Source organism: Suricata suricatta, chromosome 6 (assembly GCF_006229205.1).
Source record: "Suricata suricatta isolate VVHF042 chromosome 6, meerkat_22Aug2017_6uvM2_HiC, whole genome shotgun sequence".
Taxonomy (NCBI): domain Eukaryota; kingdom Metazoa; phylum Chordata; class Mammalia; order Carnivora; family Herpestidae; genus Suricata; species Suricata suricatta.
In genome coordinates, this window is record NC_043705.1 from 139664029 (window position 1) to 139691970 (window position 27942).

At 45.9% G+C, this 27942-nt stretch overlaps 1 protein-coding gene across 2 annotated transcripts in view; it reads left to right on the forward strand.

Annotated features, from left to right (window-relative positions):
• Nucleotides 1-27942, forward strand: part of LOC115293284 (catenin delta-2) — a 356183-nt gene that overhangs the window by 200781 nt on the left and 127460 nt on the right. For both annotated transcript variants that reach the window (XM_029941072.1, XM_029941073.1), the window contains exons 6-7: nt 17636-17753; nt 23541-23726. In XM_029941072.1, coding sequence (XP_029796932.1) covers nt 17636-17753; nt 23541-23726 — 304 coding nt within the window. The remainder of the gene's footprint in view (nt 1-17635; nt 17754-23540; nt 23727-27942) is intronic.

Sequence of the window (27942 nt, forward strand, 5' to 3'; positions counted from 1 at the left end):
CCTCTGTGCACCATTCTGGGATCTCCCCATGTTTTCTTCTTACCTTCTGTTTGTTAACACAGGTCTCTCTACCCTTTGCTCAGACATCTGTGCCTAAGTGAGGTGTCTGGGAAGAAAGGGTGGTGGGTGATGATAGGTCTGTCTCCTGTGTTCTGCACAGACTTTGCCTCATCTGATCCTTCCAAAACATTAGCCCACTTTACAGATGGAGAAACTGAGGGTCAGGAAGGTTTATGTGTTGCCCAAGGTCAGGCAAATAATAACAGAGTTGAAATCTGACACAAAAGCTTTTCGACTCCCCTAGACTGTCTTTTGGAGTATAAAATACTTCCACCCTTTACAAGGGAATGCCAATATTCATAAACATCATATTATGCAGATCAGTACCTGCTAAGGTTGGGGTGTGACAGTGTCTCTGGTATGTTCTCCCGTTCATAACCTTCTCCCTAGGCTCTTCAAGAATCCTCGTTGCTTTCAAGTGCAGAGTCTCTTGCTTGAAATTCCTTTAAACATGCTTGAGATGAGAATGTCATCTGATCTGTCTATAAACTCTCTGTGGACTAGGGCTGGAAAGGAGCAAGCAGTAGGAGGCTGTTCTGTTGCTGGCTTTGAATTTTATTTCCTTCCATGGTAAGAGTCCATTAGCATTGGTGTCATTCAGTCCTTCTGTCTCCCTGCATTCTGGCACATTACCATCTATCTGACAAGCCAAGAAATCAATCACAGGCAGCCATGCATTATTTGGTCACAGACCAAGATCGGCCCTGGATGAATATGCGGAACCATTGAGGGCTGCCTGCTGCCTGTGGACTCAGCTGGTCTCAGGCATCTCTCTGTCTGGGTTTTCCTGCCCCTAATTTGAGTTCACTCTCACTTTGTCAGCTTGCTTGGCTGCCCATTCACCCTACAGCCTGCCTTCTTGCCGGCCAGCTGCCCACCTCCTGAGTCCCCAAAGCACATGATGGTCTACTGTTGGGGCCCAGCAAGCCAAAAAACCTCGCGCAGAGCGACCTTTGATGGCCAGGCCTCCGGGGCACAGGAGAATCTACATAAGCGACCATGAATGCTATGCCTCCGGGGCGCGCAGGAGAAAAAGTTTGGGATTTTTCTCATTGCTTTGCAAAAGCAATGAAGGCATATACCTTTAAGTTTTGAATCAACTTGGGTCAGTTAGTGGCACCTGCTTTCCCTTACTTTATTTCTGTTCCCAGCTCATTGCCTACTGTTGGGGCAAACACAATCCTCTGTCTAAAATTAACCCCTTGAATGATAAGCGTCTTGCCCAGACATAACTGCTAAAGGACCTTGAAGAAAAGAAGATTCTTTGAGAGACAGGCTCCCCTGTCCTCCGGAGTCTACAAAACTGAGCACAGAATGCCAGCGGGCAGCAGGCTAGTAATACAGGTGGGTGAGAACAAGCACGGGATCTCAAATGACCACAGAGCCCAGGGATTCAACCTGCTCAAGGGCACAGGAGAAGCCTTCCTGGAGGAAAGATGACAGAGTTGGCCAAGTGAGAATGGGGAAGCATGTCCTGAGCATGTGCTGTTCTGGGGACTTGGAGTTTAAGTGAAATGGAGAGTCATGAGGTAGAGGGCTGGTGCTCTGATGCACATTTTAGAAGAATCACAGGAACTTTCCCGGGAGGTGGGGGACCAGGGCAGAAGCACAAGGACCCGATTAAGAGACAAGACATGGCAGTAATGGACCCCTCGGTAGCCATGCAAGATGATTCTGGAGATGCTTTGTGGCCAGAGCTGCCTGGGTGTGTCGACTGAGTGGATATAGGTGTACGAGAAGGACCAAGCCCAGGGTGAGCAGCACCGTGTTTGTCCAGCGAGTCAAAGTGTCTGGGCACACAACAAAATAGCCTTTAAAGGAAAACCCCCGAAGCAGGTTCCAATTAGCAATACTTTTCTTACCCTCCATTTTGCTCTTCTCTCCTTTTCACCTTCTAAATTTCCTCTTTATTTGCTTCTCTTGATCACTGTGACCACAGATGTGCTTTGTGAAGGTTTCTTGTCACCCTGATTCTCATTCTCATTCTGTCCATTCCCAGTTGAATTCGGGGTCTCCATAGTGAGGGAAACGCAGCAGGGGACCCAAATCCAAAAAGCTAACCAACACTTAGCGGTGTACGTCTTGCCCGCCCTCTGATGCAGGTCCGCCGGGGAGCAGGGGTGAAGCTGAGTCTGGCTATTACTGCTTGTAAGACCCACAGCCCACGTGTCTCACATCACATGGCTGGTGCTGACGGGAGAGCGCCAGACACCAGCACACGGTCCTGCAGGTGTGTCCGCATGGAGAAAGTGGGAAGAGTGTTCTACCTTTGCAGCAGTTCAGAGTTTCTCTGGCATTATAGGAAGCTAACCTGTACGTTTGAGTTTTAGTCCATTCCACAAAAAAAAAAAAAAAACTCCATGGTGAGTGTTTGTGATTAAAATTTTAAAAGTGTATTGTGTTTCTGGGGAGCATTTTAGCAAAATAGTGGATTGTTGGAAATACTAGGTTTGATCACTGGATCTACTGGTCTAATAGTAGTTTATATAACATAGAACAATCCTCTTTCTGCCTCTGTCTTGTACAAAAAAACCAATCATTCTACTCCATCTTTTCAAAACTATTTTTTCTTTGCTGATGAACAGACCTCTAAAGCTTTCTGTATTAGTACATATAAAAGTATTGATAACAAGAGTGATTGTAGTAAGATGAGCTTCCGAAAAATCTGTAGTTGCTAGACTGTATATTCCAGATTATTTTCATGGTGCCTTGACATTTCCCCCAAGAAATCATTTTATGTAGTCTATTCCAGAGCTCTTAGAACTATAATCATTCACAAAGAGCAGTGAAGCCAGCACGGCTCATGTTCTCTGGGCCGACGGCAAAGACACAAATCTTCCTTTTTGTTTCTTCCTTATTCTTGGGGTGTCCACCGAGCTGGTTAAGTGCATAGTCCTTAAACCTTACACTTGCGTAACATCAAAGAGAGTAACACCAGTCCCATAATAGGGTACAACACTTTAATTCCAGTGCATATTTAGGGTGACAAGGATAGACAATGAAATGAAACTCTTCGCTGCCAACTTGTGTCCTGGTTTTAATGATGCTGTGAGGCTCCTCAATGTGTCTTTGTTAGGTGACCTTCCCATGCAGCATTATAATTCTTGAATTTTTGAAACATTACTCCCTTCACAGCTAGAGCAGTTAAAGGAAATGGTACACCCAGCGGTGCCGTTATCCAACATTCATGTTAAGCGCAAGCCATCTGGTGGTAGTAAACCAAGAATAGTCAGTCTTAGACCTGGAGTTGGGGGGAATATCATTCTGCTTACCACTCTGCAACAAGAGGCAGCAAAAAGTCCTAATGACCACATTTTATCTTGTCACTTAGAGCATCTGAAAACACCTTCATTTAAACATGGAAAAAGTTTATCTGAAACTTTTGATATACTTTAGCAGAAATATTTAAAATGAGCGTTGATGGAAAAATATCACAGTGAGGTTGTAATGGTCTTCTGTGGGTGTACAAAGGTAGTTTCTCCACTGCTACCGTAATAGTTACCACAAACGTGGTGGGTTAGAACAGCTCGCCATGTAGTTTACATCGAAAGTGCAGGGGACATGGTTGGTTTCTCTGCTCAGGGTCTCACTAGTTCAAAATCAAGGTCTCTGCCAGCAGGCTTTTCTCAGGAAGCTCTGGGAATAATCTGTGTCCTGACTCAATCAGGTGGTTTGCCAATTGCAGTTTCCTATAGTTGTAGATGGAGGACCACGCTTGTTTGTTGGCTGTTGCCTAGGAGTTGTTCCAGCTTCTCATGGCCACCACATTCCCTAGTTTGTGGCTCCTTCTGTTGTCCTGTGAAGCCAGTAATGTCAGAGTATCAGGCTCTCTTCACTCATCTGTCTGATACATCTCTTGGATGGATCCTTCTGCTTTAAGGACTCATGAGATGACAAAGGACCCAGAAGAATAATCCAAGATCATTTCCTTTGTTCTAAGGTCAGTGATTAGTACCTGAAAGCCACCTGCAAAGCCCCTTCACAGCAGTGCCTAGATTAGTGTTCAACTGAACAACTCCAGACTGGGAATCTTGAAGGCACGTGTTTCAAATTCTCCCTTCCACCACGAAGAAGAAAATGTCCAGTCATGACAACAGTGGAGGCAGACAATGAAACCATAGGTTTGTAGTCACTAAGCAGCCTTGGTTTTAAGTTGCAAAGAGTCTTCAAAAAGCCTTGACTTTTCCAATTATTCCTAAATTACAATTAAGACCAATGCCTGAGTGGCTTCTTTTTCTAGAAGGGGTAGTATCCACTTTCTCACTAAGTCTTCCAGGAATTTCCTCCAAAATGTAAAAACATATTTCGATAATTAGGAATAAATGTACACTCTTCTCCCTTTCAGAAAACCAGAAGGCCAGATGATGTTTGTCTTACTGGGATCTCTGTAAAATTTTTTCTCATAGAAGTTTACATGTATTCCCATCGTTTTGTTGTTGTTGTTGTTGTTCTGGTCAGCCACCCTGCTACATTAGATATTTTCCTTTCAAAACAAGGAGAGAAGAGAGCTACCCACAGACATCCTCTGCCATTTTAATTCATCTTTGGCCAAAGATTGCTTATTTGTTTCACCTATCCAGAACTACACATGCATCTCTGGCCAAAGTACTTGGAGTCTGGTTTTTTGTTTTGTTGTTATTATTTTTTTTAATCATTCATCGTGTTCTTTGGCCCAAGGAGAAGACTACTCAGTGAGCCCTCAAAACTGCTAAGTTCCCAGACAGCAGTTAGGAGAGAGGGGAGCATTTTGAAGAGATTTTTTAAAAGGTGCTTTTTATTTTTAACCCAATCCTTCCCCTTTGCACACAAGGTATAAGCTGTTTTGATCCAGGAACTATTTTTCTTAGTGGTTTGGCCATAAGTTTAAGGAGACTTTTTCCAAAGAAGGAATTTAAGAGCACACGCGTGCACACACACACACACACACACACACACACGTACACACACCCTCCACACACATACTCGCACACAAAAGTGGAGAGGGATGGTTACCATAGGCGGCCAGCCTGGAGCAGTGGGGTAATAGGAATTGAGTCTGCTCTCTTCCATACCCTGTGGCCGCCTGTTCTGATCAATCACTCACCCTACCTTGCTGGGCAAGGATTGTGAACAGTCAGCTCAGAGAAATGCTGCTGGTGCCAGCCTGACGGTGAATACTCAAATTAAACACCGGGTGGGTGGCTTGCAAGAGCATGGTGGGGGTAGAAACAGGGAGGGGGAGAGACACGAGAGTGAATGCAGTTCTTTCCTCTGGAGGTACTTTCAGATGTTTGGTTGTTATTATTGGAACCCTAGAAGGTATTAGTGAGTGATCAAAGCAATCATAAAAACAGAAAAATGCACCTTGAGGACAACTCTTCATCTAGATGAGTGAACTTTTAGAAATCACATCAACTCCCAGCTTTAATAAGTCTTTGAAGTATGATTTGTTAAACATTTCCTTCAAGTCAATAAGTTAAAAGATTACAGGAGTGCATGTAGGGAATTAGGTGACGAATTGAAATGAAGGTTTAAAGGGCTATTTTAATAGTAGGTATTAATAGTCCAGAACATAATGCCAAATCTTGAAAGTCTTCAAACCCACAATCTACATTTTAAAAGGCAAGTAGCCAATTACCTATAATCCCTTATCAGTCAGATTTGTTCTCCTACTTCTTAGAAGATAGAGATCTCAAAATACAAGGAATTGGATGGCCTTGGCATTGTTCCTTATTTATGTAGCCACAATGTTCACTTGCCACCTGTTGGTGAGGTGAATATTGCATTTCTAATTTCCAAGGTTTCCTAGCATATTAATATAGTGTATGTATTTTTATTTTTATTTATTTTTATTATTTTATTTCACTGTTTTAAATTTTTAATTATTATTTTTTATATCGTATGTATTTTTATTTTTAAATTTTTAAATGTTCTATTCATTTTTGAGAGAGAGACAGAGCATAAGCGTGAGCAGAAGAGGGGCAGAGAGAAAGGGAGACACAGAATCTGAAGCAGGCTCCAGACTCTGAGCTGTCAGCACAGGGCCTGCTGTGGGGCTCAATCTTAGGAACAGTGAGATCATGACCTGAGCTGAAGTTGGATGTGTAACCGACTGAGCTCCCCAGACACCCCAATTATATGTATTTTTAAAGCTCAGGTTTTGTGACTTACATTCAGTTGTGTCTGGTTGATAGGAATAATTTGGTAGTAAAAAAAAAAAAAAGGAAGAAAACACTGATTTTTTTATTCATTTTGTAACTTAATTTGCATTTTGACCAGATATTTTCTTTTTGCCGTTGCTTGTGTAATGGGGCCTTGGCTGGCGGACAGCAGTGGGGTCCGTGCATGTCTGCCTCACGGAAGGCCCCCTCGGTGGGAAGCAGAGGTACCAGGACTGAGGTTGGATGTGGGGCTTGCAGCACAACATGTTCCCTGGTTCTGAGTCCTACAGAGAGCCCGCCACACACGTGCTGGAGTGAAGTGTTTCAGGCATCTGGGAACACGGGGCAAGTGGGCATCGGTCCAGAAGGTTGGGCCACGTGGCGGTGCGCCAAGCTGGCCGCGTGGTCCGGTGACCACAAGGCACAGCGAAGTGAGTACCGCTCACGCCCGCGTGCAAGTTAGGAAACGACAATTGGATGTCCGTGGACCACAAAGGACCGCAGGCACGATTAGGTTCACAGTTAAGGGTTTTAGCCACTCAGCACTCGCCTTTTTTTCCCTGTGATTTCCTTGTAATCCAGCCCAATGGGACACTGGCAGCAGACGTTTCATAGAGCAGTTAACTCTGTGGCGTCCATCAATTTTAATTGGAATCATGAAGCTAAAACCCTAGGTAGTACTTGCCAGCCATGGGGTGTCTTTTAACTCCGGTATTTCTGGCTCTGCCGTGGGCTCCATTGCAACGGCGTGCCCGGATGCTCGGCTAACTCCAGAAGCAGGGGTCTGGGCACTCTTGAAAGGGGCAGTGTTGAATCGCCAACTGAAGAGGAGCCCACCTGTCTCTCTCTGCCAGTTCACGTTCATGAGGGGGGCTGGCGTGTCACCGCGGAGGGGCCACCGCTCCGAGGACAGCTCGGCAGCAGCGCTAGCTGCCAGCCCGGCTGGCAGTGGGTCTTTAGGCCCCTGAAGCATTCGATCCCTACAGCTCAACAAAGTAATTACCAAGCCCTCGCTGTCCTGATTTATAAAGAGATTACCTTCCTTGAGAGAAGACAGTAAGGAGTGTAGCGGGAATCCCAAAACAAGACTGTGCTGATCTTTAAAAGAAAAAAAAAAAAAAGACAAAGAAGAAAAAGGGAAATTTCTTCCTCTGGGAACTGTTCTGACTTGGCTGCAATGAAGTACCTACCACCTTAGGAAACAAGTATGGGGGTCCCGCCTAAGCGGCTCAGTCGGTTAAGTGTCAGACTCCTGATTTCGGTTCAGGTTGTGAGATCCCAGCGCTGCGGATCCAGCCCTGCGCCGGGCTCCACACTGGGTGGAGATTCTCTCTTTCCCTCTGCCCCTCTCCCCCACTTGTGTGCTCCCTCTCTCTCTCTTTCTCTCTCTGTCTCTCAAAAATAAATAAATAAATGAATGAAATGAAAAAGAAATTCAGAAAAAGAAACACATGTGTATAAAGAGTAGTCAAGAGCTTTTCAAGTAAATTCAGCCCTCTGTTACCTGCACCAAATGAAAATGCACAGAGGTGTGCCTAATCTTCACACAGGGGTCCCTCAGTTTTCGAAAGTTTGAATGATGCCACTTTGCTTTTGCAAAAACCTCACATGAGCAGCTGTTTCACAAACAGAGAGAAATCCAAAGAGGACTTTTGCTTTTGTGGGGGAAAGGTGAGACGCAAAACTGGTGTCCGGCGCTGGCTTCGCAGAGAGCAGGCTCCGAGGCAGGCGTCCGGAGCTGTAAGAAGGGCCCCGCCCAGCTCCTTCCCTGGGAGCCACACCCCCAGAACTGGGCCCCGCCCAGCTCCTTCCCTGGGAGCCACGCCCCCCAGAACTCTGAACCCTGTCGGTGAGCATCTGGGTTTCATGTATTTCGTGCATCTGTTAGCGATGTGCCCTCAAGTATCAGAAAAGCCTAAGAGGAGATTTTGGGGTCTGGGAATCCTCAAAAACGTTTCCCTGCAAATGAACAGTAATTGCTTCATTGCTTTACACACTTCAGCCTGTGTGAGGTTTCATTGGAACACTCCACTTTTGCACAGCACAGGAAACTTGCACCATTCCTACTATTTGGTACTTCTGGTTGGCGTTTCAGATAATGTTACAGAAAGTCACTTAGATTATAAGGCCCCATTACAGACTCCACTCAGGCAGAGCCAGGACATTGCCCAGTTCTCTCCCTTACACACCAGCATACTCACTGCCCTCCCCCAACAGAAGCGAAACCCAACCCCTGCGCTCTCTGCTCACTGGAGGCTATGAAGACTGAGGTTTTCAGGAGTCTCTTCTGCAGTAAGAGACCAGAAGTAAAAGGGAGATGAGGCGCCTGGGGGACTCAGTCGGTTAAAATTGATTTCAGCTCAGATCATGAACCTTTCAGCTCAAGGTTCGTCAGTTTGAGCTCTGCATCTGGCTCTATGCTGACGCTGAAGATCCTACTTGGGGCTCTCTCCCTCTCCCTCTGCCCCTTCCCCTTTTGGGCTCTCTCTCTCTGTGTCGCAAAAAAATAACTTAAAAAAAAAAAAGAAGTAAAATGTATCAAGCAAGCACCAGAGCAGTCTGGACCAAGCTGATGCCCACACATCCGGGAGCTTGTCCTGTGGCTAATCAGATCAGGGATAGGGCAAAACGAGTACTTTTGCCTTAAAAAGTGCATCATCACTTCACATCAGTGCTTCTTACACACAGGGCTTTCGTCTGCTCTGATGTAGATAAAACATCTCCTGGCCTGGCATCGTTGAGGGCACGTGCCTTATATGCCACCACCTCACCTCCTCCCCTACATGCATGCCCTGAAAAAGAATTTTTCTTTCTTTTTTAAAATTATTTTAGTGTTTATTTATTTTTGAGAGACAGAGCATGAGTGGAGGAGGGTAAGAGAGAGAGGGAGACACAGAATCCAAAGCAGGTTCCTGGCTCTGAGCTGTCAGCACAGAGCCCACCATGAGACTTGAACTCAGGAATCATGAGATTGTGACCTGAGCCAAAGTCAGATGCTTAACCAATAGAGTCACTCAGGTGCCCCTACTTTTCTTACATAGGTGGCATTTTGGTCCTGGTCAAGATAATACAATTATTTGATCATTGAGAAATAGCTTCTTGAAACTTGCATGAGCCCGCTACAGAGAAGCAGTTTTCGAGGCAATGTGAAACGTGTGTGGTTGTATTGAGAAGAATCCCATTTACCCTTGAATAAAGCGAACTATTGGCTCCCTGTCAGCTTCCTATGTGGCTGTATCAAATCACCACAATCTTAGGACAACACCAATTTATTATCCTGCAGTTTTTGTGAGTTAGAAGGCTGACGCCATGCTTACCAGTTTAAAGCCAAGGTGTAAGGTAGGGTTGTGTTCCTTTTTAATGGCCCTGGGGAGAAAATTTTTCCAAGCTTCCTCAGGTTGCAGCCAGAATCGAATTCCTAGTGGCCGTGGGCCCGAGGTCCCAGTTTCCTCACTGGCTGTCAGCTGAGAGCTGGCAGCCTGTCCCACAACTTGGCATGTGGCCCCCTCCGTCAGAACCAGCAAGGGGACTTGAATCCATGCTTGAGATCTCTCTGACTTTCTTCTGTCAGTTTCGCTGACACCAGCCAGAGAATGGTCTCTGTTTTCCGTGCTCACTGGGTCCACGAGTATCACTGGGGGCAGTCTCCCCATTGTAAAGCCCATCACCTTAATTCCATTTGCAAAGTCCCTTTCTCCATGTAGAGTAACCTATTCACAGGTTCCAGGCATTAGGATATAAACATCTTAGGGCGGGGAGGTGCCTGGGTGGCTCAGTTGGTCGAGCGTCTGACTTCGGCTCAGGTCACGATCTCATAGTTTGTGGGTTTGAGCCCTGCGTTGGGCTCTGTGCTGACCACTAGCTCAGAGCCTGGAGCCTGCTTCCGATTCTCTCTCTGCCCCTTCCCTGCCTATGCTCTGTCTCTCTCTCTTTCTCTCTCAGAAATCAATAAACATTAAAAAATGAAAAAAAATATCTTGGGGGGACATTATTTGGCCTACCATAGCCCTCCCTCTGGACCCCAAAGATTCACATCCATCCCACACACTTTATTCCCATCTCAGGGTCTGTTCCAGTACAGCATCATCTCAAAGTTCTAAGTCTCTTCAACTCAAAAGTCTAAAATCAGCAGCATCTAACTCACTTGCAGCTCCTGAGGAACGAGACCCCTCCTCTTGTGGACCTGTGATACCAAAGACATAGGTCATCTGCTCCCGACAAACACCGGTGTGACAGACATAGGCTAATAGAGAGAGACACACCAGTTCAAGAAGGGGAGAAATAGAAAATAAAGTCCTGGTTCAAAGCAGCTTGGAAACTGGCCCAACAATCCCCATTAGATTTTAGGCAATGGATTTATCATCCATCATCTTTGGCTCTGCTCTCTGGGTAAGAGGTCCCAAAAAGTCAACACTGGAAAGGCCTCTTGAATGACTTGAATTCACCAGGCAGGTAAGGGGAGCCTTGCTTTGGTTCCCTCTTGGTTATTGGCCAAATATCACAAATGTTTTTAAACTTTTTTTAACATTTATTTATTTTGGGGAGAGAGAGAGAGAGGAGGAGGGAGGGAAGAGGAAGGAGACAGAGAATTCAAAGCAGGCTACACGCTGTGAGCGCAGAGCCCAATGCAGGGCTTGAACCCATGAACCCTGAGATCATGACCTGAGCCAAAATTCAGAGTTGGACGCTTAACCAACTGGGCCACCCAGACACCCCCTGATGTCACAAATGTCACATTCCTGAAGAGCCACAGCAGGCAGGAGAACCACTGGTGGTACACTAGCTGACATCCAGAGCATCCTGGCTGGGATGCTCGGCAGCTGGATGCCAATCAAAAAGGACTTAGCACAGGTAATGCAGTTTGGTAAAAGGGCATCAGCGTGATTCACCCGGTGACCCATGAGCCCGCCATGGTCTTCCTAAACACAAGGGGCTGGCTTAGCATTTTAAAATGAGGGTGTCATTGTCACTGGGAGACTGTCCATGCTGTCCTCTGCACACCCCTCGTCCTCTCTGCAGGCTTGTGGTACATACTCCAGGGGTTCATGCAGCTCCCCCTCTGGTGTCTGTCGCCCTCTTGGATGGAAGGTTCTGGGTGAGAAGGAGCTGGAACAGTTAACATTTACTGCATAGACTCCATGCCAAGCCCTGGACACTTGGCTGTGTTACCACACGATCAGTTGATGCCAGACATCCCCACCCACGCATTATGGATGAGCGGACTGAGGCAAGCGATGAGCCTCCACACCGGGGTAGCCCCAGCTCTGAGACCATGCCGGGTGCACGAGAGAATCCACCTTTGTTGAAGTTATCAAATGACAAGAAGGAAACAAGCTGGTCCCTTGCTTTGTTAAAAGTTTGTGAGGGGGCGCCTGGGTGGCTCATTTGCTTAAGCATCTGACTTTTGATATCAGTTCTCACAGTTCATGGGATCAAGCCCCACCTCGGGCTCTGCACTGATAATGCAGAGTCTGCTTGGGATTCTCTCTCTGCCTCTCTCTCTATCCTTCTCTCTCTCTCTATCTCAAAAGAAATAAATAAAATTTTAAAAAGAAGGAGGAGGAGGAGGTGAAGTTACAGAGATACTGTGGGGTTCCCCAAACTTGAATATCATTTACCCTCTGGCTCCTTACAAAAAAAGTTCTCTGCTCCGGGTTTAGATGCATGAATAGAAGGTTCTCTTTAAAATGGAATCTTTTTAACTAAAGAAAAAGCAAGCCTGCTTCACGGGAGAATGGCTTGAGCATGGTTGTATCATTCTCCATTCCCATGCTTACTCAGATCCGGTCATTTATGATGAGCTACAAATGACATTGGTGATCACGTGGTCAGGAAGTCAAGATGCTCCCCATTTGTGTTCCGCTTACATTTCCCCTCACAAACTTAGTGTTGTTTCCAAGACTTTCGCGGGCTACCTGTTGGGAGCCTAGGACAATTGGTGTAAATGCATTGTTGTTGGATGTGGGGCCACAGCGCCCCAGCCCTGTTAGAAAGAGGAAACGAGGATCGTTAAGAGTTTATTGGACAATGTAGCCCACAGTGGACACCTACCTGGTCATTGAATAAATCTTTCCGTATCCTGCTGTTGGGTTTGCTGCCAAGAGAGTGGTTCTCACACTTGGATGTGCAGGCATCTCTCGGAGAATTAAGACAACACGCTGCAGCCCAGGCTCACTGGAGCAGGTCAAGGGCCTGGGCTTCTGCATTTTAATCAAGTTGCAAAGACGAATTGGATGCAGTGGAGGGCTGAAACCTCTGAGCTCTGCACGGGTTTGGTGTTAAGAAATTTACCTAGAAGTTAGACCTCAGGGAGCCCAGCTCTCTAGAGGATGTTTCTCAGCCTCCACACGTGGCATTCTTTGTTGAGGAGGCCTGTCCCAAGAGCCCTAGAATGTTTAGCAGCAGCTCTGGATGCCAACAACACCCCCTTCCTCTGCAGGTATGAGAACCCAAATTTTCCCTGACAGATGTCAGCACATATCTCCAGTTAGGACCCGCTGGTCCAGAAGGAGGCAGGCGTGCAAACTGTCATGCCCTACGGTATTTAGTTGTTAGTCGCTGAGTCCCCATATTTGCTGAGTGCGATAGAGTGGGGAGCAAGGGGCAGATAGCAAAATAAGATGATGGTGCCCACCCGTCCCCACATCAGAAGGGACCAGCCTCGAATGTCAGGCATTACTGGTGCCCTAAATGGGCTTGTGCCTGGAACAATGAAGGTGCAAGCTAAGGGGCCAAGGCAGAGTTCTGACAGCCTCGGCAGCATGATGCTCAGAATCAGTGGGTCTCGATGCAGACGGAAGGGCATTGCAGGTGGAGAGGTCTGCCTATCCTCAGACCCCGGACAGACTCTTCTTATCTGTGGTTGAGGGTACGGAGGCTCAAGACCCTGGGAGTCCCCAGTATCCCCAGGCCCGGGTCTGGTGCCCCTGGGCTGCTCTGTGCCATCATCTGTGATGGATGCCACCTCTCTCTCCCTGCCCTACTGCATTGGCCTCAAAGCCTTCTGAGTGTGTGGCTTCGTATTTTAGCTTTGCCTTGGGACCACCTGTATTTCTTGAGACAGTCTAAGCTCTGCTGTCTGAAGACCTTGGCGGCGCCCCTCGTCAGTCTCAGGAGTGCTGCCCAGGTCCCCAGACACCCAGCACCCGGGCTCTGCTGGTGAGATGAGACAAAGGAGCCCCGTGAGCACCAGCCCAGAGATGCACAGGAAGGACCCAGAACTTCGGGGGGATGGGGCTGGACCTGGTACGAGATGGCCCCAGTGGAGGGCAGATTATAAAGGCCAAGGAGCAGGGGAGCATGGAGAGGAGAAGAGATAACAGAGCAGAGGAAGAGAAACTGAGCCAGAAAACCCCTCCTGCAAGCCGGGGGTGAAGATGGCTATGGCTCGGGAATCCCTGATTGGCTCCAGGCGGAAAAACTGTGCCATTCGCCCCAGGACAGTCATCAGAAAGCTCATATCTCCAACTGCTTTACTTATGTTCAGGTGGTGGTGGTGTTGTTTTCTTTCTTCCCAAATTGAGGCCGCCCTGCAGAATCCCTGTGCCAGAGCACAAGCCACCACATAAGAAGCCTTTTTTTTTGATGGAACAGACGTTTGATATTATCCAATCAGAACAGAGCACAGAGGTAAATAGTCACAGGAGTGCTGGTCCAAGGAAAAGGCTGAACGCACGTGTCATAACCACCTATCTCTGAGCACCGAGGTTGTGGTGGACACTCAGCTGTATGCTGGGCATACAAACGACATGCCTTCTCCCTCCAGAAGGTTCTAATGCCGCAGTAAGGTCACAGCCTAAATAATTCTAATACAAAGTCAGTGGTGATCAATAAGAGAAATTCAAAGACCAAAGAGAATGTGGAGAAGAGAGAGGCTCATTTCAAAGAAACTAATTGCTAAAAATCTCGCCCATTGGTTTTCTCTGCAGTTTCCCTGGTCATATCCTGACCATCTTGAAGTAGAGACACATAAAACGAAGTCTTTTGTGTGAAATGCTGGTTTCATTCCTTTGAACGTGCATTACAAGTGCCACTTTGGATCCTACGAGAGCTTCGTGCATTGAATTTGTTTCACCTGAGCTCAGTGAGTGATGGAGGCTCAGAGAAACAAGATGTCAAACAGCACTGAAGGCAAGGGAAAGAAAGCAGCTTAACTAGTTACAGCTGAATACAAGAGATTGCGAGAGAGTTTATGCCTTTTAATTGTAAGAAATAAAAAGTTTCATTATTTATTCATTAGATAAAAAGATTATAGAACCTACTTTGAGCAGAAATCTCCAAATGACATGTCAACTGACAGTTCCATCAAGATTATAAAGATTGTTTCTAAGGAATAGCTATTATACCAGACTTGTGCTTTTTACAAATAATCCGAAGTATTTGTCTCAATGTTATACTTATGCATAGAAATTTGTTCTGCTGGTTTCCCATCAGACATGAAAATCACCTCTGTCAAGATGGGCAGAGGATGGGTTCAAGTGCAACAGCAGGGTGGAAGTTTGTAGGTTGGACATGGGCTCCTTGTCACTTACTTAGGACCATAATTGCAATTAATTGTTACACAAAACGTTGTTTGGTTTTTTATGTTTAAACAGTGAAGCATGTGTGATACCGGAGATCTAGTTTCGTGGGGGGAAAGGAGAAGGACGTAACTCTCCTCTCCTCCAGAGTGAAAAGCCAAGGGTACTTTTCTAATGTGTTTCCCTCATTCAGGAGTGGTTGCTTAACAGTGAGCTCACTCTCAGAGGTTCCTAAGACACTGTTACCCATTGATTACGAGATATGTGCACACCTCATTCTGTTTAAAAGTATATAGTGAGCATCATCGTACCTGCAGACTCTGTGGTAACTCCCTCTCCCCCTGCGTATCATAGAGGTGTGATTGTATGTGTGTGTTTATACGTGTGTGTTTATATGTGCGTGCGTGTGTGTGTGTGTGTGTATGTGTATGTGTGTGTGTTTCCCCTTCTCTACAGAGGCCCTAACTTATTAGTCTTTCTCATTTCTCAATATCTTACACATTTTTTAAGATCTTATTTTTAAGTAACCTCTACACCCAATATGGGGCTCGATCAAGACTGGCATGCGTACCGCCTGAGCCAGCCAGGCGTTCCACAATATCTTACACATTTTCATACAGCAGCCAGTTAATACGGTTTTTTTTTAATTTTTGAGGAGATTGACTAGAATCAAAAAGAAATGAGAATAATGGATATTGCTTAAATTAATATTCACAACTTAGATTGTTGACCAAGTTGATAACTCCTGATCTTTCCCATGGTAGCCCTCTCTGTTCCATCACCCGTGAAAATAGGCTGATCATTATGAAGTGTATTTGTGAATGAGGAGCCAATCTGCCCTCACCATAAAGCTCTTCAAGGGCAAGACTGAGCATTCATTGGCCAGGGGAGAGCACAGAGGACTTCAGACTATGCCTCAGGCACTTTCAAGACTAAATTCCATCATTCTCTCTTTAGAAAAACACAACCTCTTCAGAGTATGGGGCAAGATTTAAAACACACAAGCACACACTGCCATCCAGCATTCTTCTGGCCAAAGAGGCCTGATTGGGATTTTTGACAAGCCTATTACTCTACCAGCCTCAAAGCCTGACCTGGTGAAAATCATTTCAAGGAGGAACGGTCTAAAACTGCTCTCTCCCAAAGCCCATCCTTCTTGTATAGAATAATACCAGCAAAGCACTCACCACTTCTTCCTGCAGAAATTTTGGCTCTTCCTGCCTCCCCGAGATCCTATCAGAAATGAGGGTCGGCCATCTCCCCAGTAGGGAGTCCTAACACTTTACATAAAAGTGCTGTCATTATTTTCCTAGTTATACTATCTGAGGAACTGAGAAATTTTGTTTATATTTTAAGATGAGCAAATGCCAAAAATACTAATTTGAATTGAATAACCTTTCCCAGTCTTAGATTAAAATGCAGAGAGCTGCTATTTAAACACATCCTCCAGAAACTTCTAGACTTCGAAGAAAACATTTACATTCAATAGCATTTTAGCCGTTAGCATTTTAGCGTCGAACCTATTTTATTTTCATTCCTAGAAAAAGTACGGCATCTGTGTTGTACATCAAGACTGAAGGCCTTGCCTTCCCCTCTTTGTAGACTGGGTTCAGTCCCTCCACTAACTACTCCCTCTGTGGCCTGGAGCAGCACTCTGGGCCTCAGTGTTCTCATCTGTAAAACAGAATGAAAAGTAACCTTGACAGGCATTTTGAAAATGAAATGGGAATACCTGTGTCAATTACAACATGGGTGTGAGATTCATCCTATTTGGTGCCTCTTGTGGGCTCTGTCCAGGGCCACAGATTCCCTGGACCTACCATGTGGCAGCCGTCCAAGAGAGCATGCCCTTCTTGACCAGACCGTCCCCACAGAGCCAGAGTCAGAGCGGTGGTTCTCAACTCTGGTGGTCACCAAATAGGAAGTTATCTGATGCCACCTGAGACTCCAAAGTGGGGCCCAACACTCTCCTCCAGGTGATTCTGATATCCGCCAAGTTTCAGAGCCACTGTCCTACTGGGATCATTCTCAAGAGATCACTCTTCCCCGTGGTTGCTGAATTCCTTCAATTCCTTTACACCTTCCCTTAACTCTCACCTCCAGCAACCCTCCAACAGGCTGTGTTGTCCGTGAGTTGCCACGGAAAGTCTCTACTTGGACCAAATCCAAACCATGGGTAGGAGAGGAAAGAACGTTCTCTCGGGTGGTGGGGTCACTAAAAGAAACCCAGAGATTCACCCTTGACTGGGCTTTTCTTGTGTCTTCTGTAGAGGTGGACGATCTCCCTGTGTCCCAGCTGCCTGTTCACTGGCATCCGCCCCTTCTGTTGGCTTGAGCTCAGCCTGTGCTGGTACGGGCAGGAGCCTGGGCCACGCCTGCCCATAAAAGATGCCATGCGCATCCCAATGACTAAATTTTCACAGAAATCCCTACCTATGCTCTTAGAATAAATTTCTAGAGGTTTACTTCTGGTAGGGCCAAGGTAGGTATATATTTGAGTTGGGTGAAATTAAATATTAGATATATATAGAATCTAAGATATTTCAGTAAGTTGGAAGTTCTGTCTTTGAAAAACACTCTTTCAAATTTCTCAGAGAAGAAGCCTTTGAATCACAGAGCTTCTGATTCCCTTGCCAGCCATCAATGAAGTAAACCTTAAAGACTTTCCATGAGTCTCCATTCTCTGCAGTCACGGGACCATCACAGATGACACATTCACAATTCTGTATCTCCATTTCGCAAGTTACAATGCGGATACCTGTGACTTACCCAGTTCTAGGATGTCTTTGTGGACACTGTCCCTCCTCTTTCAACCTGTGTTCTTGGTAAACATTCTGGAGATGCACATGGGAGCATGGGAGAAGGTTCTTTTGGGGCCCCCAGAAGAGGTAGCTGACGCGCCCTTTTGCTTTGCAGGAATGTTAGTTCAGCCGGAGAGGAGGCCCGCAGGAGGATGCGGGAATGTGACGGGCTCACCGATGCGCTGCTCTACGTGATCCAGTCTGCACTGGGGAGCAGTGAGATCGACAGCAAGGTTTGTTGTGTTTCATAGATTAAACATCTTAGTGAATAAAGATGCCCAAGGGACTCAGCAATGCTAACAACAACGGAGAGCTAATGCTGTGCTTAATACCTTCACTGTGAAATCTATCTTGGTCTCCCTGTAGGAATCCTACATTTTCTTGGTGGCTTCTAATTCTAGCCTAGAACTAGACACCTAAGTCTCGATAACTAATAAATATAAAATGTGGATTGTTTTAAGTTACTCAAACAAGATGAGTGTATAAACTTTTACAGACTACATTATCCACAAGCTTCCAGTTTTATTTTTTTAATCTGCTTTTAAAAGAAAAAGACATATTAAAACTACCTAAGCTTTGTCTATATTCTTTCAAGTTAGCTTTTTACAAATGTCTGTTATTCAGATGCCATTTTAAAAGTGCCCAATGAAGGGGCACCTGGGTGGCTCAGATAGTTAAGTGTCAGACTTTGGCTCAGTTCATGAACTCATGGTTCATGGGTTCAAGCCCTGTGTCAGGCTCCATCCTGACAGCTCAGAGCCTGGAGCCTGCTTCAGATTCTGTGTCTCCCTCTCTCTTTGCCATCCCAAACCCCACACCCACTCTGTCTCTCTATCTCTCTCAAAAATAAGTAAACATTCCAATCTTTTTAATTTTTTGAAAATGCCCAATAAAGATATTTTAACTGCTTTAAAAATGGTAAATATATGCAGCTACTGGTATGTCAATCATCAGTCTCTTCAGTGTTTAAGTTCACAAACCAAAATAGAATCCGGTGGGCTTTTCCAGTGTTGGTGGTATTTTGTTTTGCCTCAGTTTGTCTTTTGATTAGTTTCAATTCTTTCTAAATGTAAAATTGTAAAGTAATAATGTCCTGATATAAGCACAGACTCTACTGATGTTTTTAAAGTCATCCATGTGATAAATGTGAGACCTTAATGAACATTTCTCAGGAGCCACACCATGGATATTTTGAGCTGAATAACTCAGTATTAGAGCTGAATAATTCAGGGGGCCATCCTGGGCATTATAGGATGTTGAGCAGCATCCCTAGGCTCTACCTGCTACATACTAGCAGCACCTCCCTTCATCGTTGGGACAAACCAAAATGTCCCCAAGACATTGCCACATGTCCCATGGAGGAAGCAAAATTGGTCCTGGTTATAAACCACAGCCTTAATCTCATGGCTTTTAATGCTGGCCCTTCATTAACATTAGGTCTGTTTAGTAAATACACGTGCCTAGACCCCATCACACTCCTCTGACTCTGAATGTCTACCTCTGGTCTCAGATTTTTGTTCCTTAGAAGTTCATTAGGTGATTTGATGTGTGTCTTGGACTGAGAACCCACCTTAGTAGATACAGCTTTGAGAAGGACTCTCATCAGGAATACGATGTTATGTAATTTAGTTGTAAAATCACATAAAGAACAGGTAAGAGTGGTTTGACCCCTTTAGTTGCCAGCTGGCATGGGAAATGACCTAGTTAGGGGTTCTCAACCTTGAATGCACAGTGGAGAGACTGGGAAAGATAGGCAATTGCTGATACCTGAGCTCTCCTCCCTGTAGTGGTGGATGCACGGTGACGTCTGGGATTCCAGTCCTTTGAGTTCTAGTTTACTGCAGTTCCAAACACAGCGTGTCATCTGATCACCGCCACTGAGTCATGCTTGCATCCATCAGTGTGCTCCGAAGTGGTCATCAATTTCTAAATGGAATATGATGTACTATAGATGTAATCGACCCACTGTTGGTGGCCATTTTATAACTTTTAGTATCATTGATAGGAAAATGAAGTCCCTAAAAGAGTAATCTAGTCAAGATGTCTTGAATATTTACGGATGTCTGTTAACACAATAGGAGATTTTGTGAAAGAGCTGCCAAAGGAAATTCTCTAAGGCTTCAGTGTGGAGGAGTTTAACACACAGAGCAGGAAAGTCTAGAGCATCAGGACGCTGAGCCTCCTACTGGAAAGGATGCCAGCAGAGCTTTAATATTGTCTGGGCCTTGGAGTTGAAAATAAAATAAGATTCAACAGCCCCTTGCCTTGGGGCTGCCCAAGGCAACTGCCCATGCCAGCACCGGTGGGGAGGTAGCCTCTAGCAGCATGGCCCCCACACGAAGTGCTGTGAGGCCCCTGACAGGTCAGATCACTAGACTCCTGGGAGACATTGGATCACCTCTTTCAATGTCCACCTTCTCTTCAAAAGAGGGACCTGGAATCCCCCGGAGTATTGAAGGTGGGAATCATCAGACACAGCTATTTCTGATGGAGCAGCTAGAGCACCAAACTTGGGTAAATTTGCCTTCACCCCCTGCTGATTATAGAATTATACCCGGGCACCCCGACTTTGTGACAAGGAGGATTGTCATAGCTTCTGAAAGGATCCAACAGCACAAGTTACTTAGCAGTGTTTTGCCAGCCAGAACGTGCCAGAGAGTTTTAATGTATTATTGTCCCAGAGTTTGCCATTCGGCCCTCTGCCTGGTCACCTCTGAGCTTTCACAGGGACAGGCTAGAGGAGGGAAGTGAGGGCATGTTCTCTTTAAGGCCGGCGCACCTGATGGGATCCAAGAGCCTGAAACGCGTGCAGGCTCTCAGCTCAGCCGCTGTGATTGGGGCAGTTTGTTGACAGCTAACATATGGTAGAGCAGTCTATAGACAACTTCCAAACTGGCCCTTTCTCATAGAAAATAAGGAGTCAAAATGACCCTGGTGACCAAGCGGAGCTGCTGAAAGCGCTGTTCACAGCATTGCATGTCAAAAGCAAAGCCACCAGCTGCCACATGCCTTCTGCTGGTGTCGCAAAGGACTGTGGCTGCTTTTTTTTTCTGTCCCCTGTCCCCATGCTTTAGAGAAAGGAGCTTGAATGGGTGACCCTCCCACACGAGGCTGAGCTAGGGAGATGAGTTCAGCCCCTGTGACTCCCTTCCTCCATCTTTTCCTCTGCATCCCCCACCCCACCTTCTATCCCCCTCCAGCTTCTCCCAAATCCTCCCCCAGCCACAGGTAGATCATAAAGTATTTCTCAAAACTGTGGCTGTGTTTCCCAGTAGTCATTTGTTAAACAGAGGCACGGAGATACCCCCAGGGAAGATGAACAGCAGGATGAGAAAGAAGTTGATTCTCCCAAGTCTTTGATGTAAGAAAAAAATCAGTTTGAGCTGATTTAAAAATCGTACTGACTTATGCCATAACATTTCCCTTTCAGGGAGAGACTTTTCTCTCTTTCATGCATCGTCCTGTGTTTACCTGCTTTCATGCCGGTCCCTTTTTTTGATGCTGAGAGGATGCTTGAAATAGAAAATCAAGTTGACTCAAAGCCTGTGGGATTAGCAGCCATGAATCCTTGAAAAGCTGACAAGAAAGGTCTGGAATGGAGCAAAGGCTCCAGAGATATATCCTGAAAACCGGTTTTCCTGCTTGATTGTCACACTCCCGGTAGTCAAGTCACAGATGCGTGCTGCCTCTTACCAGATTTCTGTGGTGGGAAGGAAACACTCAGGCCCGTCCCTCCCAGGCTGGGCCCTGGACTAGGCAGACGTAGCCCAGTCTGCTGTGAGTCCCCAACAGCTGCAGGTCTCATCCCTCTCATCTGTGAAATGGGGCCACGTTCCCTGCCTTGAAAGCAGCGCACAGAGCAGGTGCCTGAGAAACCATAGCCAGAGAGGCATGCTTCTTAATGTTTTTTTTGTTTTGTTTTGTTTTCGAGAGACCAGGAGAGACAGTGTGAGCAGGGGAGGGTCAGAGAGAGAGAGGGAGATCCATAATCTGAAGCAGGCTCCAGACTCTGAGCTGTCAGCACAGAGCCCGACGTGGGGCTCAAACCCACAAACTGTGAGATCATGACCTGAGCCGAAGCTGGATGCTTAACCGACTGAGCCACCCAGGTGCCCCGAGGCATGCCTCAATAAGTAAAACTTAGCTCCATTCAGTTTTTTCCCCACCATTATTTTTTGTAATTGGGTGTATTTTTCCTCTTACCACTGCTTATGAAATCTGGAAAATAGGTGAAAAGGTTGATGCAATGGACTGAATGTATGTGTCCTCCCAAACTCATGTGTGAAGCCTATTCAACAATGTGATGATATTTGGGAGGAAGGGTCTTTGGGAGGAAATGGAAGCACAGAGAGATTAAGCACTTTGCCCAAGGCCACACAGCCTGTGACATGGCAGAGTCAGGACTCGAACCTACACTGGTTGGCTCTAGGTCCCATGCTCTGGACTCCTAGGCGGTGCTGTGTGCACCATTGTTCATGGTATGAACACTCGTATGGCATTTTCCGTGGGCAGGTGCTCTCCTCAGCACATACCCATCACTGTTGGAAGAAATCGCCAAGAGCACAGTGGCTGGAAACAACACATATTTATTATCTTACTGTTTCACAGGCTGGGAGTCCCAAATGGGTCCTGTTGGGATAAAATAGAAGTGTTGCCAGGGCTGCATTCCTTCTAGAGGTGCAGAGAAGAGTCCGTTTCCTCGTCTTTCCCAGCTTCTAGAGGTGCCCACAATTCCCTGACTTGTGGCCCCTCCCTCCATTTTCACAGCCTTTTCACACCACTTCACTCCATCTCTTCTGCACCCAGTCTCACTTATAGGACCTCATGGTTCCGTGGGCCCCCCAGGATAATCCAGGACAATCTCCCTGACAAAAAAGGTAGCTGATTAGCAGTCTTAATTCTGTCTGCAACCTCCATTCCCCTTGGCCTTGTAACCTCACATATTCGGAGCTTCCAGAGATGAATGGGGACATCTTGGCAGGCGAGGCCTCCTGCCTCCTGCACATACGTACTCTCGCTCACCTGATCCACACGGCAAGCTAAGAGGGAGGTACTGGTATGACCGTCTCCCAGAGAGGTTATTGAGTCAGAGAGATGTTGGGTGTATTGTCCAAATAACATAGCCAGCAAAAACCAAGGGCCCCAAGGTATTCAGTTGTGTGACACATGTCCTCAAGCGCAATTGAACGCCCGTGCTAAGAAATCAGGAGCACCAGTTACCTCAAAACAAATCAGTAGCATGGAAGCATACATGTCCTCAGGTGATCCCCGCACATGGCTTCCCTAGGACCCCCCACCTTTATATTTCCTACCTCATTTTATTCCCAGAAAGTGCCCAGGGAGGTGGCAAATAGTAGTGTGTCCCTCCCAGAGCTGATGGAAATGTGAGTATCCGTGTTCTGAGTGGATCTGAGCCCTGGTCCCCAGACGAGAGTGGTCTATGAGTGGGCCACCCTCCGAGAACTCTGGTGATTGTGGATTCTTCCCCACTCGGTGAAGTTCAACCAACAATGACGGCTGCTTATATAACCATAAGAGACTCTTAAATACAGAGAACAGACTGAGGGTTGATGTGGGGGCAGGGAAAATGGGTGATGGGCACTGAGGAGGGCACTTGCTGGGAGGAGCACTGGGCGTTGTATGTAAAGTGATGAATCATGGGAATCTACTCCTGAAGCCAAGACTCCACCGTATGTTAGCTAACTTGACAGTAGCACACACACACACAACGACAGCTGCTCCTAAAAGGAACAACTTTGGACAAGAAAAGATCTTAAGACCGTCTCAGGCTTCTCTAAATTCTTTCTTTCCGCTGTGGCCTTCAAGGGAGCCTCTAGGAGCCAACAGCTCAATGTATCCAGAAAGAATCGGGAATGTGGAAATTTGCTTTCCTGGGTGGAAGAATTTTGGTATTTGGTTTTTATTCATCCCTCCTTTATTTTCTTTCCTTTCCTTTCTTTTTTTTTTTCTTTTTTCTTTTTTTCGTTTTGTTTTGTTTTGTTTTGTCTCGGGTTCTCCAGACCGTTGAAAACTGTGTGTGCATCTTAAGGAACCTGTCATACCGGCTCGCAGCAGAAACGTCTCAGGGACAGCACATGGGCACGGATGAGCTGGACGGGCTGCTCTGTGGTGAGGCCAACGGCAAAGACACGGAGAGTTCTGGGTGCTGGGGCAAGAAGAAGAAGAAAAAGAAATCGCAGGATCAGGTAATGCCGGCGACTCTGCAGCTGCGTGCAATTATCCCTTCCCTAATTACAGCATTAATATTTCTGCTGCGTATACAGGTACGGGGCTTTGTACTTCCAACGCATGCTGAAATCACTAACACATCGGCACAGTGTTCCCCAGGGGCCCCGACAGGGGAGCATCCAGCGACTCCCCCACATCCTGCAGCCCAGTCAAGATAGGAACTTGGTAAAAGAGAGTCACATGAGTCTTGGGCAGGCTCTGTGGTACCAGCTTATAGCTCTGACTCGGGCACGGAATCTTCCATGTGTTGATTCGCACATTGATGGAGGTCCTTGCCAGGGACAGCAGGGGTGCTTGCCAGTGCTCCACAGTCACAGTAGGTGTGATCTAAGAAGAGAAGCTAAGCAGTAATGCACAAAAAAACCCAACACATTCTTTACTGCATGTTTTGAAACGTTTTGATACATGATTCTGCATTTATTGTTAGAAATGGGGGCTCCAACTCACAGTTATCCAACAGAATCACATTGGAAACTTGGCCTGGGGAGACAATTCTGAGAAATAAAGGAAACTGGCCGCCGGAGAGGTGTCTTCAAAATGGTGGACTTTTGGGGCGCCTCGGTGGCTCAGTTGGTTGAGCATAGACTTCGTCTCAGGTCATGATCTCGCAGTTCATGGGTTTGAGTCCTGCATCGGGCTCCATGCTGACAGCTCAGAGCCTGGAGCCTGCTTCAGATTCTATGTCTCCTCTCTCTGCCCCTCCCCCACTCACACTCTGTCTCTCTGTCTCTCTCAAAAACAAATAAACATTTAAAAAAATTCAAAATGATGGATTTTACCTTGATCAGCTCTAAGTAGGCTGCCTGCACTGAAGTAATGGCGAATAGGCAGCCACTCTTGGCCTTGGTGGAATCAAGGCAGTCTCCAGCCCTTTCCCCACGGAGCCTCTGGGAGGCGGAACCCTCACCCATCGGGCCCTCCAGGTGAAGGAGTAGTTTGAGTCATAGCTGCTGGCTGGAAACCCATACCACTGAGGTTTCTTCATCTCTCCTGGACACTGTGATCATGCGTCCAGTCTTGCTTTTCACACTGGTCATGCGTGAGCCTCCCTTGGACAATGTGATCATGCATCCAGCCTTCCCTCAGACACTGTGGTCAAATCCCAGCTGCTAATGGTCATACATACCCAAGGTCTGACTGTCTTCAGAAGTGAAAAACTAAGAAAGCAGGACAGAACTCCCAATACTCTCTCTTAGCAGGTTTTAATTCCAAATAAATATACAAAAGTATCTGTTTAGATCACAGCCCATCATTTTTTTAAGTATCCTCAAAGTCATTTTGCTTTGAGTAAGGATTATAGGAGCTATTTTGTTTGGAGTAAGGATCCATGGGAATGCATTCTTAAATATAATTCCTAAATTTAACTTGAATGCATCAATGTTCACATTTTCTAGGTTCTAGTTCTCTTGCTATTTGTGGCCTCCAGGGCTGATCCAGGCATATCTGCAACTTCTAGATCTGTATCTTCCAGCATAAACACAACTTAAGAGATACATGCTGCTTGCCTTTTTGATGGAGATCTTCCACTCTGAGAAGCTCCCAACCCTGCTTTCTCTGCTGTTGTGGATCAGTGCTCTGTGTCCACTTTTCCCTGAATTGCAGGAGCCTTTTAAGAGGATTAAGCCATAATTCTTAAAAATCTCCCCTAAGGGGAATGCAATGCTTAGCCAGCAGGTGTTTATCAAACACCTACTCTGTGCCAGGAATTATGCCAAATCATGTCAGATACCTCAGTTTTTCTACCCAGTACTGAAGGCAGCCAGAAAACGATGCTTCCGAACCTTTTCATATCATATAACCTGAACATGGCCTAACAAAGGTATAATGGGCCTTTCTCATGGCTTTCTTCTGCACGCCTTTATACCACGGGGCCCCGTCATTTACTGTTTATCCTGGAAAGTGAAGGAGCATGATAAAGCCTGAGAAGAAGAACAGCATCTGGGCAGGAATGTGGTGCTTGCCAATCTGTCCGGTGACGATAATCCCCCAGGTCTTACCCACCACCACCTACAGACTCAGAATCTCCTGGGTGGGCCCAGGCAACTGTAGAAGGCAGATTTGGGGACATTATATGAACATATGAGCCTTGGTTAAAAAAGAAAAGAAAAACTTTTGAACTGAGATTGAATTCACTCTGATTTCAAGGTTTTCTGTCCAGTCTGGTTTTGGATTCTTTTTTTTTTTTTTATGTCTTTATTTTATTTTGAGAGAGAGACACACACACAGAGTGTGAGCAGGGGAGGGGCAGAGAGAGAGGGAGACACAGAATCCTAAGCAGGCTCCAGACTCTGAGCTGTCAGCACAGAGCCTGACGTGGGGCTCAAATCCACGGACCGTGAGATCGTGACCTGAGCCGAAGTCGGGTGCTTAACCGACTGAGGCACCCAGGTGCCCCTGTGTTTGGATTCTGAAGCACATCCTTCTGACAGTCCCTGCATCTGTCACTGGTGTCCCATTAGTCCCTTTTCCCAACGCTGCCAATGTGTGCTCACGTGACTTGAAGCCTTTCAAGTGACAGGTGACGTTAGGACTTGATTGGGTCTGGAGAGGTCAAGAATCAGAAGAAAATATTCCTGGACTTCACCCCCAAACACATCCCTCCTTTCAAGCTGTGAGCTGCCACCGTGGGACCTTATGATGAGCAATTTCCCCCCTTAGACTGTTGTACTTCAAACCATATTTTATGACATCGATGAACCATTTTCTACGTTGAGTAAGATGAAGAGATTAAAGCACTTTTATCATTTTTGCCAAAAGTCTAAATGAAAATTTATAAGGGTCATTTGCCCCATCTTTTTCTTACAATATTTTCAAGGAGACGGAAAGGATTTCTTTAAGAAAGTTTTGCCAAAACAGCCATGTTAGAATACAGAACATTGTTGCTTATAAAGAAACGCCGAAGTCCTGGTTTCAGTCCAGTGATAGTTTTGTGAAAGACTTTGAACTGTGCTCTAACGTAATAAAAATAGCTTATGAAGCATTTCAGTGAGGGTGTGAATGGATAATAATTATACTTGTTTGAAAGTCATTTAGGGTGTTTTGTCAAGTTCATATTTAAAAAAAATAGTCAAAAGTAAAAGCCCTCTTGCATTTAAAATTGATGGAAGGGAGGCCCAGCTGAAAGGTCTGGAGATGGGGAAGAGAGCCTCAGCATGGGCGTGAAGGAGAGGGACAGGAAGACCCCCTCACGTCCAGTTGGCCTCCCAGCCTGGTGACTGGTCCCCATGAGAGGACGGAGTCTAGATGGTGCCACCTGCTGGGCAGGATGGACGTTTGCGCCAGCTGGGTCTCCACAGGAAAACCTTGCTTCATCTTGAGGAATGTGCTTTGCACTTGGGGAAAGCAGGCTGCCATTCCAAATCCTCCAAAGGAATTAAATGCCAGCTGCCTCCAGTGAGAGCAGGAACCAAGGCCCTAATTCATCACTGTTAACTGGTTGCACAAGGTGAGAAATGGAAATGTCTCCAGGCCTGTCTAGGACAAAGCATCCCCATCCTTGCAAACACCAGAACAGAAGGTTACCTTCAGAGCCTGCAGACTGGCTTCACTCGTCTAGAAGCTTCTGGAAAGCTCTAGGTTTACAGCTTTAAAGATTGACAGATATCCATTCTTTAGAATCTGTTGCTCATAAAGTCAGGTTTTCAAAGAATATGTAGTGATGAGAAAGCATATGTAATACAAAGTGAAGAAAAATAATATAAAATAGGAGTGTATATAGGTATACATATGGTGTCAGTAAAACCTGGCCAGTTTTGCTAAATATGCATCACATGCAAATATAAAATATACGTATTTGTATTTGTATGTGTTTCTGGGGGAAGTACAGTAACATCAAAGACAGAGGCTACTGATTGTTTTGTACTTTCACATTTACAAGTTTTCTAACAGGCATTCCATTTATAATCTTTCCAAATACCATTTAGAAAATAATATTTAAAGAGCACTGATTCAGTCAATGTTTGCTTATAAGAATGTATTCATTTTCTTTCTTAAATTTAAGGTACAAGGAAAATTTGTCTAATCTGCAACAGAGACTTCCCAGGACAGAGGAGACAGAGATTTTATGAGGAAGTCAAAGGGATGAAAATCGTAATTGGTTTAGTGATTGCCTCTGGAGCTTTGCTATACCCCAGAATTTTATGTTGATCTTGCCTTTGGCATTGTTGGTCTCTA